Source organism: Nematostella vectensis, chromosome 3, assembly GCF_932526225.1.
Source record: "Nematostella vectensis chromosome 3, jaNemVect1.1, whole genome shotgun sequence".
Lineage (NCBI taxonomy): Eukaryota > Metazoa > Cnidaria > Anthozoa > Actiniaria > Edwardsiidae > Nematostella > Nematostella vectensis.
Window position 1 is genome coordinate 14,624,999 of NC_064036.1, and position 17,875 is coordinate 14,642,873.

General features: G+C 38.6%; 3 protein-coding genes across 4 annotated transcripts; all 3 read left to right on the plus strand.

Moving 5' to 3' along the window:
• The first annotated feature begins 395 nt into the window (after positions 1-395).
• LOC116604715 lies at positions 396-4,366 on the plus strand. Its single transcript, XM_032367456.2, has 3 exons — positions 396-532; positions 2,252-2,640; positions 3,493-4,366. The coding sequence occupies exons 1-3, from the start codon at positions 463-465 to the stop codon at positions 4,093-4,095; spliced, it is 1,062 nt and encodes a 353-aa protein (XP_032223347.2). The 5' UTR covers positions 396-462; the 3' UTR covers positions 4,096-4,366.
• A 661-nt stretch (positions 4,367-5,027) lies between these two features.
• LOC5522189 (claudin domain-containing protein 2) lies at positions 5,028-10,050 on the plus strand. 2 transcript variants are annotated; one of them, XM_032367458.2, is made up of 3 exons: positions 5,028-5,348; positions 8,183-8,323; positions 8,595-10,050. In XM_032367458.2, exons 1-3 carry the CDS (start codon positions 5,126-5,128, stop codon positions 8,735-8,737), a joined length of 507 nt encoding a protein of 168 aa, XP_032223349.2. In that variant the 5' UTR covers positions 5,028-5,125; the 3' UTR covers positions 8,738-10,050. The 2 variants fall into 2 exon arrangements, with proteins under 2 accessions (XP_032223349.2, XP_001642058.2); XM_001642008.3 differs by lacking the exon at positions 5,028-5,348 and adding an exon at positions 5,440-6,055.
• A 1,129-nt stretch (positions 10,051-11,179) lies between these two features.
• On the plus strand, positions 11,180-17,747 carry LOC5522307. The gene is made up of 3 exons (XM_032367589.2): positions 11,180-11,331; positions 15,628-15,750; positions 16,005-17,747. Exons 1-3 carry the CDS (start codon positions 11,259-11,261, stop codon positions 17,243-17,245), a joined length of 1,437 nt encoding a protein of 478 aa, XP_032223480.2. The 5' UTR covers positions 11,180-11,258; the 3' UTR covers positions 17,246-17,747.
• Positions 17,748-17,875: the final 128 nt, after the last annotated feature.

Consider the following 17,875-nt stretch of genomic DNA (forward strand, 5'->3'; position numbering starts at 1 on the left):
TAATTATAATGCATGTACTCAAGATGTGTGTTCCCTGTTTTTTTAATTTTTACCTAAACTACCTCATCTAATCACTACGATGGGAAACCTTTCCCATCTTTCCTTGTTCTCACTTTTCCTTTTTTCTCATATGTTGCATGGCAGTTCCTGGGTGGGGTGGGGGGGGTTGAAGGGGTTAAAATCACCTTCAGACCGAAACTTTAGGGGGAAAAAAGTATAGGAGCTTCTATAGAATCCACAAATTCTCTCCTGCAATGTTTTTATATCGGTACCCCCTCCTTTGGGTCAGTGCCCACCTCCCTTCAGGAAATCCAGGATCAACCCCTGTGTCACCACGTGCGACTCAAACCAAGGCCATCGAACCACAGGGAACCCAAGCAGGACTATCCTATTCCAGAACTCTCGCGTGTCATCACGAGACGTAAGGTATGTGGGCTTCAGACTACAAATAACAACGGAAGTATGGCTGTGTTTCCTCTGGTGCATTACCGAGGGTTTGCGTTGCTCGCGGCGCTTCTTCACCTATGCACAGGTAACAACATAGCAAATTGTGCCTCGGATGGTGGGCATTGATTTATATTGACCCAGCGTCATCTATTTTGAATAGTCTTGAAACCCCTAAAATACATGAGATTTGCGAGGCTCGAAAGTGCAATTTCTTGTCTCATAAGCGTTTTGGCATAGCAGGCTTTCTCTTAGATATGGTCATGAGTTAAAACCGTATACATATAGCAGCCACAGAAAATTGGTTATTGTTTAAATTTATGAAATTATATTTATTTAGTGGAAACAAAACACTAACAGCTGAACTTTATACGTATATATACATTGAATTTCATATCATGCAAATAACCTTTTGCCTGATTAACGTTACGCATTGGCTGTAAAAGCATCATCATTTCCGCGTTCTGCTCTATGAGAACAAAAAATGCGCATGACGTTTTAAACGAGTAGAGTAAAAGGCTGTTCTTTTACTAAATATAACTAGTAACAAGAGAAAGACAACGCCATCAACCCTTATGCGTTTGTGACTCAACTCAGAATATTACAAGGCTACCCTCAAGAACGATACAAAAGAAGCATTAAAGTGAAAAGCAATATTTTGGGAATATATAAAGTGGCCGCTGGATAGAGGACGGCAATTCTACCTGTCTCTTATTCCATACTCATATTCCCGGGGGGGGGGGGGGGGGGGACATGTAAAAATGGCATATTTCGTTGTTTGAAAATGTTCTGATGCCAAAAATATTAATTTCAAAAGTTGCTGGGGAAAAATTATTTGTTCCATTTTCACAGCCAGGAGTGGTTAGGCATTTTAGCACATGAATAATTGCCCGTATAACCGATCAGGACGATTTTTTCCAAGCAAAACGCTCAAGTATCCCAAAAAAAATATTCCCAGCACAGCTAATTCGACTCCACAAATTTGCCAGCAGAACTATTGGGGACGGTTTTTTTCCCCAGCAACCGAGGACACAAAACGGGCACAAAACGGATCTGTTCCGCAAAATATGTGTTCCGCAGCCCGTTTTTTTGCTGGCTAGGAAGATGTTAGAGCCATCGGTTGCTGAAACAGATCCGTTTTGTGCTCTTGAATGGTGGCGTCTGGACCGCAATTAATAGTCCAGCTTCAGATTCGAAAATGACCGCTAGACATTAATTGAGTGAGGGGGCATTCTACAGTGAAGTTAATTATTCACAAACTCCAACGGGAAACTACCGATCCTGAAAATCATACAATGATTGTACTTGTGAATACTTTTCTTGCGAAAATTTATGATAATTTCCGTCACTCGAGGCTAACACTGTAAAATGAGCCCTCAATTAATCTGTCTAGCGGTCATTTTCGAATTCGAAACTGGACTATTTAGGAAAACTGAAAACATGTTTGTTTCGAGTGACAAGAGATTACAGCCAAATTCGTTGTTGCGCGAACTCGGCGAATCCAAAACCCTTGTCTCGTTTGGGATAAGCGCGTAGTCAGATACAAGTTTTGGGGGCGGTTTGTCTGGTTTTGATTGTTTGCTTTGATTGACTACGCGCTATTCCCAAACGAAAAAAGGAATTTTCGATTCTTGGAGGTCGCGCAACAACGAATTTGGCTAAAATAATGGTTGTTGACCAGCGCTTAAATTGATTTTGCCGACGATCATCACGCCTGTCTGTTTTTATGGAAGTCCCCCTTCCCCAGGGCTAAAAAGCCTTTCTGGCGTGTGTCTTACGAGCTTATTTTTACAACTTTGTTATTAAGCATTTCCACGAAGGCCAGCCATCACCTGCTCCCCGTCAACCTTCAACTGCACCTCAAACCCCGCAAGACCGAATGCCTTCCCGCCATGCATCCCGGCCTCCGAACGCTGTGACTGCATGATCAATTGCGAGGACGGGAGCGACGAGAAAGATTGTGGTCACGTGCACGTCGACGTCAATGCAGACAATGATCACGTGATTGGTACCCTCACGAGTTTCTGGTATCCACGGGCGACAAATCTCACAATGCTCTGCACGTACAATATTAGTACAAATCATATTGGAAAATACATCAAGCTGGTGTTCGGCGATTTTGATTTGCCCGTCCCTAAAGATGTCACTTGCGTTGATAACTACATCATGTTTGAAAACGTGGAATACATTGGTAGTGTAAGTATTCTAAAATCTAGGTGGTATACTCAGTAGCGGATCTACTAGCGGGATAGGGGTTTTAACCCCCCCCCCCCCCCCCCCCCTTGGGCTGCCTTTTTTATTGTTTCTATTATGTCTGTTCATTACAACCCTGATACTCTATGCCCCTACCCTTTTCCTCGGTTGTTATTGTTGTTGTTATATTTTTCACAATCTAATAAGTCTTGGCCGGTGTTTTCATAGAGGAGTCACATAACAAGATAACGCCCTTATTTGGGGGAGTGTTATGCGATGCGACCCGTCTATCCCTCTGTTTTAGGTATGCGCCACTCCTCTGTATACTTCTACTATTACCGAATAGTCATTCCAGTGTTATGAGGGTGGACGGAAAAAGATAGAATTCCGTTTGGGGGGGGGCGACGGATATACATTTTTTTTTACATTTATTTATTTATTTTCCTTCCATTTGCATTTATGGTATTGCATAACATAATATGGCTTAAATGAGAGTATTCGGTCTTGATTTAAATGTTTTGCATATAAAGTGGGCTACTTTCTTATTCACAAAAGGGTCAACATTATTAAAAAGAAACAGAATTTTATCATCATTACTTAGATTGTCAAAGAAAATGTAGTGGGATTGGATATCAGAAAATAATTGCTTTCGTTCAGAGTGGGATGAGACGCAGAAAAGCATGAAATGTTTTTCATCCTCTAAAGTGTTACAAATCTGGCAGATACGCTTCTCTCTTGGAATGGGAGGTTTTTGACGGTATCCCGATTAGTAATCAGGTTGATATAGTGATAGTTAACCTATAGTTACAGTATTCAGTGCATTGTGATTTTTCGCATTTTGATTTTCCTTTTTAGACAGGACTTCTACCAGTTATAGACAATGGTCGTACCATTGGCGGGGGGTTTTGCGGTTCCACGAAGCCCCCGATCCTAAAATCACAATTACCAGGCCCCCGTGGTCCACAGGGTCCCCAAAACAGCGAGACACACCCAGCAACATGGCTAACAATGACCGTCAAAATAAACAGCAATAGCAAAGAGGGGCGTGGATTCATGGTCACGTGGTATAGCGTTGTCCAATCATTTCCACCAAATCTGGTTCCGAACAAAAAGGAGACATGGCCTGAGTTTGTAACAGCACGTGTCCAGCACGTGAAAGTTCAAGCCAAGACAGACTCTACTTTCATTGTGTCTGTGGTTATACTGTCGGTAATGGCCAGCGGTATCGTCATATTTGCCATATACCGTTGCTACGTAGCAAAGAAAAATGCAGGATGGAATGTGAGCGCGACGGGAGGCGAACAACACAGTTCGCGATCCAGTAATGATGATATGACGATTTCGGTTAGCAATAACCGTGCCAGCGGTAGCAGCCAACAGCAATTGGCGCGTAGGAGGAATGGTAACGAGATGACTCCTATAAATAGGGCAGTGACTGGCTCGCAACAATACACATAGTTATCAGGCGCGTACACAGGGAGTGCGTGCGCAGAAAACTGGTCATTTGCTTATTAAGGAATCCTCAAATACTATGCTTTTTCCATATAATACTTATGACTCGGACAATCGGACAATCTGGGTACTTGCCTGGTTATATTTCTATAGAGATACTCGCCTTATTAACGCATGAATCATATAGATGCTGGTCAGTATTTGTAAAGTTTTTACCAACAGAAGAAAAGCAGAGAGAAGCAGAGATTTCATCCTCTAGTAAAATAGTGTACGCCAACAACGCTCATGTGTAACATTCGGAAAAAAATATACCCACAACAACAAACAGACACTGGTTTAACCAGCTTAGAGCCACCAATGATCAGAAGCTGTTTTAGACACAGGACCGTTGCTAGTGGTGGTGGTGGTGGGGGGGGGGGGGGGGGGGGCATGAAAAAGAAAGTAAAGAACAGCCAAGAACATATATATATATATATATATATATATATATATATATCGCGAAATTTTGACGTCGCGAAAATTAAATGTAATGAGGTATATAGAAAATGCTGACTTAGCAAAAAAATTAAACTGATGACCGAGCTACTCCAAACACCTGTAAGGTTTCCTCCTCTCGAACTAAATCTTTTTTTTTTTTTTTTTTTTAATAAATCCCACGACACCCTTCTCACCTCACCCCAGGAGCAATAGAAAGCCAAGAGTCTCATTCATGAGACTGGGAGTACGGCGAATGCAATGATTTGCGTGACTACAATAATAAATGTGGGTTAAAATGAACGTTCGTGACTAGCTATTCTTAATAATAAAGAGTTGGATTTATTCGCTTACGAAAGCAGTGTCACGAACTACACGGAATGCAAGATACGTTCTACCACCGAGGTGTGACGCAGTAACGAAATCCAATGTAACACAACGCTCTGGAAATTACCCATAGCTCAATGCAACCGTTGTTTTCAGCGTGTGGACATCTTGGTTCGGGATTTTGAAAGAAGCTGTCACACGGAATTCTATAAACGCTAATAGTAAACCTTTAACGATGATCAAAATTATCACAGCTCTAGTTTGTGCCTTTGCGGCAATGCTAATGCTGATTGTGTCGATGGCTACAACGTACTGGCTACAATGGGTCATCCCGAGCGAAGGAGTCAACATCACCCATTTTCGTGGCCTCGCAAGACAGTGTTTTGAAGTTAGGCACAACGAAACTGATGCTTTGATTAAAGAAAACTGCGGAGACTGGTTTGAAGGCGGTTTTCCTGGTAGGTAGAACTCTTGTGTCTAAACAGTTAACTCTTATTTTGATAGCTTAACAATCTTTTCAATCAAGAATTCGCAAATCCTTCTACCTAGATAGGCCTAGCGGTCGTTTGTGGAATGTTCACCTTCGAAATCGTGCCGTACATGAGAAATTTTGCATCCGAACAGCTTTGTGCTGTTACTTCGTATGGTACGCTAATTGTTCTCTATTCAGTGGTTCCTTGATTTGTTATGCTGCTAGGAATCGTTGTTTAGCGGAGCATAGCATCGTTACATATTGCCTATGGCGAGTCTGACGTCTCTAAAGTTAGGGTGTTGTCAAGCCTCGCACGATTTGAATATTTCTCTTCGCTTGGTTGGAACCACGAAATAAAAGCACATTCGAGAGCCAACACGGCATAGATACTCTTCCCCATAAGTTCAAAGCACGCATTGCCGAGTCATTTCAGCGCAAACAAGTTCTGAGCCGCCATGATTAAGATTATCACAACGTTCATGAACGCCTTGACGGCCATGTTGATGGGATGTCTGTGTCTTGCCACCGACTATTGGAAAGTTTGGTGGGAGCAAAACACAGCTGCAAATCTACAGCGATTTAACAACGAAGGCCTGTTTTTCACATGCAATGAAGGCGTGATAAGAAATGCGACAAGCGGTGTAACTTACACTGTTGTGAACCACCAGTGTGCCGAAATGGGAACGAGATTTGGTAGGTTCCTTTAAAAGGATGCTTTTTTCATAACTGGGGTTCTATTATGTACTTATAACGCGTGATGATGGCTAATGGAATGTTGACACGCTAAAGTGAAAAATACTTCATATACAACACAGGTCCCTAACGAATTCATGTTGGTTTACTCGAGTTTAAATGCAATATAGCGTTTGTTTTTATTGTCATTGGTCATGTTCCCTGGTGATTTGGTCAGAATTGTAAAACGTTTTAGTATTTATAGACCATCGTTGTTTGAATAATTTAAAGTTTTGAAATAATTAACAACCACTGCCACATTGATTCTTACAGAAGAAATAGCTTTTCCAGCTTCAGGGATAGATTGCGGTGATAGTTGATAGATTAAACCAACACAACCACCTTGTTTATAATGTGTACAGAATCTTGAAAGTTTAAGTTGAAAACATGCTTAATTTGTTAAAGGTATTTTGGTTTTGTTATCTAATACAGATAAAGACTGTGATTTCCAAACCTCACATCAGATGCTTCTAGTGGAACACCCAATGAAATCAAATCTCCAAACAGCAAAACACACACAAAAACAGAAAAATATTAATTTCACAAAGTGTGTAGCTTCATATTTTCCAGGTTTTACCGCATTTATTTTATTTACTATTCCATATTTGTATAGATTACTACATTGGAAACCCAGAACATGATAAGATTGAATTTAGGAAAAAATCTTTTATTCGAGGATGATAATTGAAAATAAATTGCTCAGTCTTACATGGAATTCTTTCATATATAATTTTTGTGTCAGAAAAATCTATGCATCTGTAATATTTTTTCTGTGAGAATTTTTATTTCAAGGTTGACTTTTTGCAATCTTGATGTTTCTAGAAAAGCTATAAGTCATTTTTGTTGAGTATATGTCATGCACTTATTGCTTCCATCACCCGTATGTTTTGTATTTGGGACATGGAGCATATAATATTGGCAGTTATGTCATGGGAACCCTTTAGGGTCAGCAAGGTAATTAACCAATGAAGCAGCACATAGTATGATTTTGAATGACTACTATTGGTTGCAAGAGTCATAAAAATGTCTCTGACACAAAATACATGTTCTAGTCTTGTCATCTTTTTTTTCATCATTCGCTAAAGTTTGTTCTCATGGAAGTCAGCACACTATAATATACTCAAAACACTATAACTCACTGACAGTTTAAATTCTTAGATTCTATTGATATTATCTGTACCAGGCCGCAGTTTGCGGGTTTTAAGTTAGACATATGCCGATTTTGGAATTAAGATTCAAGGTTGTCTGTACAAATCATTGTATAGCAATGGCCATGTAAAAGGAGCCATCTAAAAGGTGTAAATAACATTGCTATAACAAAACTGGTAAGAAAATAAGGTCTTACCATCGACAAGCTTAAGATTTTTTTGGAGCAACAGGTTTAACAAGAAGCAATAATTCAGGCGCCATGTTCATTTTCATTCATGCCAACCACTTTGACTTTGCACTAAAGAAATCATTCTCAAAAGTATTTTTCAATAAGTTAACACATAGAAAAAGCTAGCTTTCTGTGTTAAACATGAGATTTCAGTGTTCAAGAATACGTTAAAGAATACCTTGCTGTGAATGACTTACCTCTAGAAGGGGTCCCAGCCGTACAAAATGTAAACTTTGAACGGCAAATGTGGCGGCAAGCCCTTGGCATGTGGCCGCTTGAGGTTTTCGGTCAGCCGTAAAGATTAAAGTTTAAAGGAGTTGACCATAAGTATTTGCTATAATTCTTTTTACTCTTGTTCTAGGTCTTGAAAACTTAGGGGTTTTAATTTCATTTTCATATTATCACCACCAATCTGGGTGTAAAAAATGTGAAAAGAATTAAAAAATGCTTTGGCTGCTCCTCAATATACCTTCCCAAAATGCATTGTATTTGTGTTTCTTCACAATCCAGAAAAATTCTTCACTTTGTCAATTTTCAAAGGAAAATGTGACAAATATTTTGATAAAAAAATTTATTAAACAATTTGAGATATTTGTTTGAGGAGACTGGGAACAAACCTAAGGTTGTATATTCTTTGTATATGTATCCTGCCTTCCTTGATAGAAGTGTTCAATTGAAAGTAGCTATATTGTCTCTTTGTTTCCTTACAGATTGGACTGGTGCTGTCATTGCTTTCCTCGTACTTGCTCTCCTGTGCCACTTTGTTGCCTTTGTTCTTGCCATGGTGAATGCTTGTCGCAAGGGTGAACCCTTCCCTGTCTTCTGGGTGTGTGGACTTTTCATGATTGCTGGTAAGTCTATATCAAATTATTGTATAAATCAAAGTTGCTTTCTTTTATTCCCATTGTATTTTCCTTGTTGTGAGAATCAACTAATATCAACTCCCTCATTGCTTCTTCAAGTTGTCATCTTTAAGTTGTCATCCATACATTATAAATTATGTGTGTTTATTGATAATATTTGCAAGCACAAATTTTGAATAGATTTACAATTTTTGGGGTTCTTGTGGGACAGTGCTCTACATATGTTAAGGAAATTCTAAATTGTCTCTTTATCCTCCAGCCATCTTTGTCATCATTGGTCTGCTTGTCTACACCTTCTCTAACTGGAAAAATGACGTGTACTTCAGTTGGTCATATGGTGGTGGATGGTCAACTGTGGCATTATCCATTATAGCCTTTGTTTTGATAATGGCAGATCGCTGATGGAAACACAGCTCCTTTGGTCAAACAGTACCTTTAACAATTACACCATCTTTAGTACAGCATATTTCCTAACAAGATGGCTTATCACGAAGACTTTTCCAGTTGACTGCAAAATTGAATGGATGAACAGTCCACTCTTTATCATGGACATTCTTGAGGACATTGTTTAGTTGAAAGTTAGTCATTTCTTTTTAGTTCTGTTTTGTAGGGGGTTATTTTATGATAACAGGGTGTCTGTAATAGAGAGCTGTTAGTGCTGCATTTAAATGTAGCTTTGTTCAACTCAAATTATTCCTCAAAATTTTAAGAAACTTTGTAATAGTAGCAAATAGAAGTTTTGTTCAGAAACGGGTGCCTTCTGAAGCAGTAATCATGCTGGTGGCATGTAGAATTGAATCTTAATTACCCAGACTTAGAAGTCATATGCAATATATAATGCATATTATAAGTTGGAACACTTGACGTTTTCCACCCTAAAGGCTGGGTCTCTCTGATGTGCAAGTACAATGGCAGTAATTTTCAAATTCACACTGGAATTCAAACGCAAGAACAAAAGAACACAAATGCTTGATTTTCTTGCACTTGTGTCTGATTGATCCTTGTCTGTTGCTCTTGAGCTTGTGTCCTTGTGAGAACGAGACTAAACATCCATAGAGTTTTTCAGTAAGAGTCTACTGTCCAACCTTTTGCATTGTATTGTAGTGTGGACTCTGGAAGTTTTTAATTGGATATACATATACATTTAAAAAAATTAGATGTGGTCTGGGTGATTGAGATTTTCAATATTTAGTCCAACTACACCAGTATTTATATTTATACTTATTAGCAGGTAAACATATTTTTTGAAAGCTAACAGTGTTAAGATAAAATAAAATAGCAAGGATATAGGATATAATGTTTTCTAGATAGCCTTTGTGTATGATAAGGTTAACAATAAATCTTCCGCGCATCTAAAAAAATGACATTGCAGGGATCTGTAATGTCTGTTGAAGGAGGAGAGAGGGAGAGAAGTGAAAGTTGTTTTGTGAAAGTCATCATTTATAATAATAACAATGTTTTATATGTCTGTATATCAGCAATGTATCATGTAGTGGTAGTGCATATAGTAGAAAACTAGTGGGCTTGCTTTTTTGGCTTTGTTGATAGAGATGTAGATCTATTACTCAGTAGGAGTTAAAAAACTGAAAGACCACAGAATGCTAGAGAAAACCCTGAATGGAGGTATAAATAAAGCTGGTTATAGCTTGCAGTTGTTAACGATTAACTAATGCCTTCATAGGCATTCTAGTGTACATTAAAATATCACCTTTGTATCCCTGTGTAGTTTATCTGCCTCTTTCTTAGTGCCAGGTCATCTGGTGATTTTGGGTATGTGAACCAGACCTATTCCATGCTTTTATCTGTTGCTTATTTTCAATATCTGTAAAGACTTTGAAAGTTATATTACTCTGAAAGCCATTGGCATAGAAGGAAGAGAAAAGCTTACTACAGTGTTTTTTGGTATCCAGCTATTCAACCTCTTGCCCCATCTCAATCACCACTTCCTGATGACAAAAAATTCTAGAGAAAAGGGAGCTGGAAGTAATACTTCCTTGCTAGCTATATGCTTTATATATATGACGGCTCTTCCTCAGATGGCAAAATGAGATTTTCCATCCATTACCAGAGAAAGACTGCGTGAGATGACGTAAAAGTCTTTGTTGCAAGGGCAAGAGGAGCAGATTTTGGTAGCCTCAATTCTGATAATAAACTTTGAAATTCTCTCTTATTTGGCTGAAATGTGCCTTGTTTTGCGACCCGTTCTCCGTGATTAGAACTGGTAACCAGAGCTACTATCCCGTTGTATCTATATTGTTTATGTTTCAAAAATCGTGGGGGGGGGGGGGGGGGGGGAGTTCTTCAAGGTAAAAGTGATAGGGATGCTCGTCGGAAAATTCGAAAAGCCACAGGTAGCCCAGGCAATGGTTGCTTGTTCGGGCTCGGAATTCGGCTGTTCTGAGAGGGGACGAGTAAAGCGTTTTTGTTTTTGTTTTTTTTTGTAAAATGTTGTCATTAAAATTATATATGTACCGCTGTTAACTCGTTGGCTTATAAAGAAACATCCGCTCAGAAAAGTGGGGGGGCGGGGGGTGAAGTCGCCTGCTACTTGATAGGGGACTTGCGCTAGAAGATCACGTGACCTTTTTTGATGCGGCAAATTCAAAACAAAATTATCAAACAAAATAATCAGAAATGACTTCGCCCGTTACACCAAAAATATCTGGTTTATTTTCGTAAGCGCCGAGTAAGTTGCTGTTTTTGGCTGTTATTTTGCCGCTAAAAGGCTGATCGCGCGCTAGTTTGCCACCCAAACAGTCACGTGATCTCTTAGCGCGAGTACCAAGTCCCATATTGCGTGACAAATCTCGAACAGATACGTCATCTTCTTAGTGTTGTTGCGCAGTAGAGTCACGTGGTCATTGTTATCTGTGGGTATTGATTTAGCATAGAAGACGCACGTAGACTTTGCTTGTGCAATCATATGTTCAAAGTGTCTTGGAGATTAAAAGCAAGGACTCAAGGGACTTTTTCTGCAAGAGTTTGTTTTTCGCCAGGTGGGTTGTAGTATTTTTAAACATTTGCATTACTGCACTACGTCGTCATTTTTCGTGATTCACTTTGGATAATTTTCATGGAGCTCTTTCTTCACTGCTCGCGAAGGAGATGAGCTTTATGAGTTATATATTTTCCCCTATTTGACCTCACAGTCTGGGATCTATTATATGTTTATGTCCTACTAGTTCGAGCTTTTAGATCTAAGTACTATATGCAACTCAAACTTTTTTATTACGATTTGCGTTATTCTTATGTATGTGATGATATCCTTCAAAGATTATTAAAAAAAGCTTTACTAGTTTACTTTCTTGCACAATCGTAACCGTGTTGCCAAGGCGCTTTATTACGATAACTAAGCCTCTATAACTCTCCATGTTTATTTATACTTAGCATGTATTTGAACGTGAGCGTCGAACTTTACTTATGAATCTTGATCATTGTATTGAGCTGATTCCAATGAGAATAATACTTAACTCCTGTGTCACGTTCACGTTCAAGCAAGTAGCTTTTTTCAGTTCCAGTCACGAATTACATACATAAACCGGTTTTGCATGTATAATGCACTCACACAACACAAGAGCTGTACGCTTTCAGCGTTTTGTTGTCACTTTTATACTCGAGCAATTAAAGGTATCGCCAAATGGCCCATGGAGAAATTTTCCTACACTAATTTCTGTCATATCTGCAACAGCACTTCTTAAACTTCTAGGGAAGTTTAATTTGTTTAATGGCTCTAATACAAAGAAGGGGCGATTTTTAGAATGTTTGTTTATTATTTTTTACTAGCAAACATTACAATAAGAAACTGCCTGCGTAAGGCAGCTTCAAAAGCTAGAGAATATAAGGAATCATTGATAGAGAACTCAATTTAAATCAACAAACGAATGAAACAAACAAAATTCAAATGAAAAAACGCAAGGACATGTGAGCAATCGAGAACGATAGGTTGGAAAAGCTTTGGAAAGTCACTGTTCTTGCCCCAATGCGGGCAGGCTTAGCTCCATCTTCAACTTTGCCTTCTTTACAAACTGCAAGATCCATGCAGCTCCAGCCCAAAAACAATAAGTAGAATCAAGGTCTATTGTCGAAACTAGTGTTAATATCCATGTAAACTTGTGTGTGTAAGGAAACCAACAATGCGATCGAACAGCTGAACTTTTTACAAGCTAATATAGGTATATTTTTATATTGTGTTACTATGACAATCTCGTTGACTAATAAGCTGCAGAATACAAAATCTGTATTTCTGGAACTGAAAAAGCTACTTGCCCACACAGAGCCTCCTTGCTTCGCTCGTCATTGCATTTTGGCTTTAGTTGGGAGAGAGCTGATGATGCAGTTTTCTATTTAAGTTTTAATAATAACTAGCATTTCATATATTTGAAAATGGCAAAATTTTCACGGGGGAGCATGCCTCCAGATTCCCCTATATAATATTTTATTACACACCATTTTTGTGCTTTAGATTGGGGGATGGTCGCAGTTTTTGAACCAGAAAACATTCAACTTAGCAGCCATCTAAAATGGATTTTGAAAAACGCCAGTACTAGGAGGTTTTTTTTTGTCAGGGGCAGACCATTTGATAAAATAAATACCTTGCTTCAGTAAAAAAAAACGTCTACCCCCCACCCTTCAAAGTCAAATTGTCTGCATTTAAAGGATGTTTTCTGAAATCAGCAAATCCAAAACTGATATGTCAAATACAATAAATCTTTTATCTCAAGCAAGTCAGGGGAGGGGGTGAGCGGAATTTGTCAAATTACAGATGTTGACACATAAATTGTTGTAGTGAAAAATTAGACTAACAAAATAACTGTGAATTGCACTGATTGTGTAGAAAAGAAAAGGGCTAGATGTCCCTGAATAATGTTGAATGCAGTAAAAGTAGCGATTTCCAGCAAATTGGTGCTTCTATATTTCCAAAATTTTCCAAAAAGGAATCATAGTCCTCCTGGATCAATCTCCTTTACAGGCGCAGTTTCACATTTCTCAGCTTCATCATCTTTCAAGATTATTAATTATTCCTCTGAATTTCATTGTGCACCAGGTTCTGCACATGAGTGCACACTCTATTTGCTCAAGTCTAATACACATGCATTACTAGGGAATTAAAATATCTGGGTACCCCTATTTCTTATTTCCAAATGTTGTTCATATCATTTCTTCACTAGCTATAAAACTCTCAAAAGATTCTCGTTATCACTTGTAGGGAAATTTATTTAAAAAGGTTTGACTATGGCCATTTAAGGCCTCAACATAGGCCTATAGCTAGTCACACTATTTACACATATTTCAATATGATTGAGCGTGAGCATCCCCCTTGGCGGCCAAAAAGTTGGGTCATTTCTTATTAAGGAATCCTCAAATACTATGCTTTTTCCATATAATACCTAATGACTGTGACCCCCCCCCCCCTTCCTTCAGCCCATAATGGTTATCTTCCTGAAAAGTATAAAGAGAATATCATCATAACTAATTTCAGATGAATAAACTTAAGGTTACGGAACTGTTTCGCGACATGGTCCCGGAAAAAATGGTTACGCGCGCACAATTTATCCAAACTATACAAACGAGGTATCAAATTAATCATTATAAAATGAAGAATCTACCTATGTTTGTTATTTATTGCTTTAAAGGAAACATTTTTTTAAAAATGGCAGTAGAACCTAAAACGATATAGGTGTCTTTGGAAGAATTTAGGTACCATACCCCGTGAGTAAAAACTGACGCCAAATGTCTTATTTCAATCAGCACATGCTTGTTAACAATAGTGTGTCTTCGATTTTAAATATCTAGTTTAATTCAAAAGTAATTATATTTCAAAGTTACAGTATGCAAATTTCAGCCATATCCGGCGATCAAATTCCGATAACTTTCGATGGATTTAGAATTTTTATGGCTGTAAACACACTTTTGTTAGCGCGGTATTGCTCTACCGACCTTCCAAATTTTATGCAATTCCGAGTAATCTATATGGTACATAAATTCAAAAGTTTAGCGTGTTTCGGTCGGTTTTTTGTTACACCTTATCGGGACACGCACGTTAGCCAATAGGGTTCGACCGCTGCTGTGTTGCGTTTCCGAAGAAAACAAACGCTTATCAAGTGTTACATGCGCTTTTGACAAGAGCAACAAACTAGGAAATCGTAGACATGGGCAAAGAAAAATGCCAAACATGCGGGAAGACTCAGACTAAGACTTCTCTGGGTAATCTTCGCTATCGCTATCATAGCAAGCATTGCACGGAGTATCTTTCTCGTACTCACAGAAACTCCGTCTTTCACGTTCTTTTGATTATAACACGGGCAACAAGTTTGTTTTAGGGGCTTGGGGACTTCTCTTTTATCCGTTTCTTTGGTCCAGTCTTGGCTTTTCTACCTTCCCAAGGATTCTTCTTTTTGCGAGGCATGTTTTTTCCTTGTTATATATACTAAAAATACTAAAAATGATCGAAAATTGTAAAACAGAGTAACCAAAGTGTGAGCGCGAGCGCCGATGAAACAAATCACAACACTCATGACGCGTTGCTCGGTAATGGGCAAATTCGAGTAAGTTCCCCGATGAACGTTCGCTAATGATAACAGGATTAAAACATTAAAACGCTAAATGTGTCATGCTTGTAATACTCCTAAAAATGTTTTTCCCTTATATTTTCTGCCGTTAATATTATTCCAGAACTATATGGTATTACTTAATTTAGGGATTCAGTTAATGTAAAAATCGTATTTGCGGTATTTCTGTCCATACGAAACTGTTCCGTTACCTTAACGACCCTTTATTCCTTACACAAAATAGTTGATACAAAGAAGAATACACAATAATGGACTGCTTTATTTGGTTTGTATGCCAAAGTGTCAAAATAAGGAGACACCCCTAAGCAAAAAGCTAGATTCATTCCTGATTGTCTTTTTTATGTTGATAAGATATCAGGTAATAGATGACTTGCACTAACAGATCATGTGAGATTTTAGCTGGAAAATTTGTGTGCACTCCTGCTTTTAGCTTAAAAATAACAACATAAAAGTCACTTATTTTATAGCACTTGCAAATCAGCCAGGAAGTTTCTTTGTCAGAAAGGGTATATTTTCATTAAGATATATTTTTTGTCACTCCCTGGTAAAATGGAGGCAGCCATTTCCATTTTATTTTGGCTTGAATTTATCATAAAAAGGTCACAAGACTTCTTTGTGCAAGTTGCCGTTTAAAAAAATAAATCCCCCTTTCAATGTGAAGTGTTGGTGGTGGGGGTGGATTATTTTTTCTGGAATCATGTTAATTCTTGACTTATTTTTCAGGTTTTCTTGGCATTATGCCCAGGATGTATGATTCAATCAAAATACCTATCCTTCCCAAACATTCTTCAGATTGGCCATACATATTTTGGTTCTATTTAAAGAGTCTTGGACTTTTCAATTCAGGTAAGCTTCCTCTCTGCTGTATTTCCAAAAATATTCTTGTTTGAAAGTAGAGCAAAGTTTTAAAATACTTGACAGCCAAAAATTATTATCTTGTATGGGGGAGGACCCATTGTTTTATACAAACACTGCTTTTTTTTTTTGCTAATTTTCATGGGACCGTTTTCTGGAGATTGTGGGTTCTATTTTTTTTTCTGGATTCACACATTTCTCATTTGAATTGGTCTTGTTGATACAATTGTTAAATGCCTCCATAGGTGTACTTGTCCAGCCTGCTAAATGCAGTAGATGTGCCTACGCCCACAAGCACCGCTCACGCCACCTGATGTATGTTCAGACAGAGCCCTGCAAAGTCTGTGACAGTTTACGCTGGAACCACTTAGGAGTTTCAACTGAAATCCATGATTCTGATATAGCATCTTCATGGTTCAACCAGTGTGGGAGTCGGCCTGTCTCCTTACTCTGGCTATTAATTATCACAGTCATCACCGCCCTAGATATAGCATACATCTCACATCGCTACAGAGACTCTTCGAATGACATCGTGACAACCCTGTCTCTGATTGGCTCAAAACTTCTGTTATTCATTGCACCGCTGACATGCTTCATATCCGTCTTGCATAGCATGTGGCCGCGTGGACTACCAGGAAACTGGGCTAATGCGGTGGACATTGATTTTATCATTGGACGGCTGCGATGTGTCAACATGAAGCGTAAGATGTATTCAGGCATCTTCATCTTCACAATCAGTCTCATCCTTTTGACAGTGGAGTGTGTCCGACTCGCTGCGCCATTCTTTGACAAATCGCTTGTCTCTGATATTCAAGTTAACTGCACGCATAAGGCAAACACCGCTATTTTCTGCTTCGACGTGTTTCTAACCATTGAGGGCTACATCAACTTTGGGGGGCTCGTTTACATAGTCTATCTATTACGTTGTAGTTATGAATCCGAAGTGAAACTCGTCGTAAAGTTCTTAAGACAGAATATCGATGATGTTGATGTATGCCGGGCACGACTTGCAGAGACGTTCGACGCTTTCCATGCCTTCCGCGAGTTTTCTTCAGGGTTTATCGCGTTGTATTTAATAGTCTGTACAGTCTGTATCTTACTGGAGCTACACGTATGGATCGTGCATACTGAGCCCCTTGCGCCTTTCCAGTACGAACACACTGTTCTGCTCATCTTCTTCTTACTCATGCCTATCATGGCGATAGGCAACGTCGACTGTGACTACATATGGAACCGTCTCCTGCGCAAGATTAGCCGAGAACGCATTACCGCTGAGGAGGAGTCTTGGAACAAAGTGATGCAGTTCTTACAGGAGCAGAAACCTGGTAACCGCCCCTGGCAAGCCGTGCTTGCATTCGTGCTCTCAACTATAGCTATATTCTCCGCAATTCAGTTTAGACTCTGGACCAATAACCAGGTTATTAGCGTGTTTATAAAGGGGAACGATACATTGGAATTGCTATCACAGCTCAGAGGACAGTTTTAATCGGATTGTTCTTGAAGAGAACCACTAGATTTTCATTGTTTTATTGGGAGAGGTTCATACTGGAATATTGGCGTACCACTACGTAGCAAAACGGGCCCTGTATACTGTAGTTGAGACCTAAAAGCCATTTAATCAGGGGTATGCTTGATTGGGAATTTCGTGCTAATAACAGTTCGGTTTGTGCATGTTTTATAATTGTTTTATAATTGAGATATGTGTGATGTAAATAGCATCACAGATATGTGTAAAAGTCAGCATTCAAACCCTTCTAAAGCATCAAACCCTTCTAAAAGCGAGTAGCATTGAACAAGTAATATTGGTATAATTTTATATATTTTAATAGAAATATTTTTACGTATTTTTTACAACTTTTAACATAAATATTGAAGCTATTTCTACAGCACATGATGAGAAATGGTTGTATTTCATTTATGGTTGATTTAGGGATGGTTTACGTTATTTGAGTACGTGTTTCTTATGTATTATATATAATGGATCTGAAGCTAGACTCCAAGTATATTTTATATATAAGTGTTGTATGTGTTATGTGTTATATATGTTGTGGTTTGAAATGCTTCTTGGTTTGAAATTGTTAAAACCAGTTTGAAAAAAATTCAAACCATGCCACAT

Excerpts from the sequence above, each read along its gene's own strand:
- LOC116604715 (XM_032367456.2), top strand. The coding sequence starts at position 463 with ATGGCTGTGTTTCCTCTGGTGCATTACCGAGGGTTTGCGTTGCTCGCG. Across the intron at positions 533-2,251 it reads GCTTCTTCACCTATGCACAG|CATTTCCACGAAGGCCAGCC; the intron begins GTAACAACATAG and ends TTTGTTATTAAG. Across the intron at positions 2,641-3,492 it reads ACGTGGAATACATTGGTAGT|ACAGGACTTCTACCAGTTAT; the intron begins GTAAGTATTCTA and ends TTTCCTTTTTAG.
- LOC5522189 (XM_001642008.3), top strand. The coding sequence starts at position 5,818 with ATGATTAAGATTATCACAACGTTCATGAACGCCTTGACGGCCATGTTG. Across the intron at positions 6,056-8,182 it reads CGAAATGGGAACGAGATTTG|ATTGGACTGGTGCTGTCATT; the intron begins GTAGGTTCCTTT and ends GTTTCCTTACAG. Across the intron at positions 8,324-8,594 it reads TGGACTTTTCATGATTGCTG|CCATCTTTGTCATCATTGGT; the intron begins GTAAGTCTATAT and ends TTTATCCTCCAG.
- LOC5522307 (XM_032367589.2), top strand. The coding sequence starts at position 11,259 with ATGTTCAAAGTGTCTTGGAGATTAAAAGCAAGGACTCAAGGGACTTTT. Across the intron at positions 11,332-15,627 it reads AAGAGTTTGTTTTTCGCCAG|GTTTTCTTGGCATTATGCCC; the intron begins GTGGGTTGTAGT and ends CTTATTTTTCAG. Across the intron at positions 15,751-16,004 it reads TCTTGGACTTTTCAATTCAG|GTGTACTTGTCCAGCCTGCT; the intron begins GTAAGCTTCCTC and ends ATGCCTCCATAG.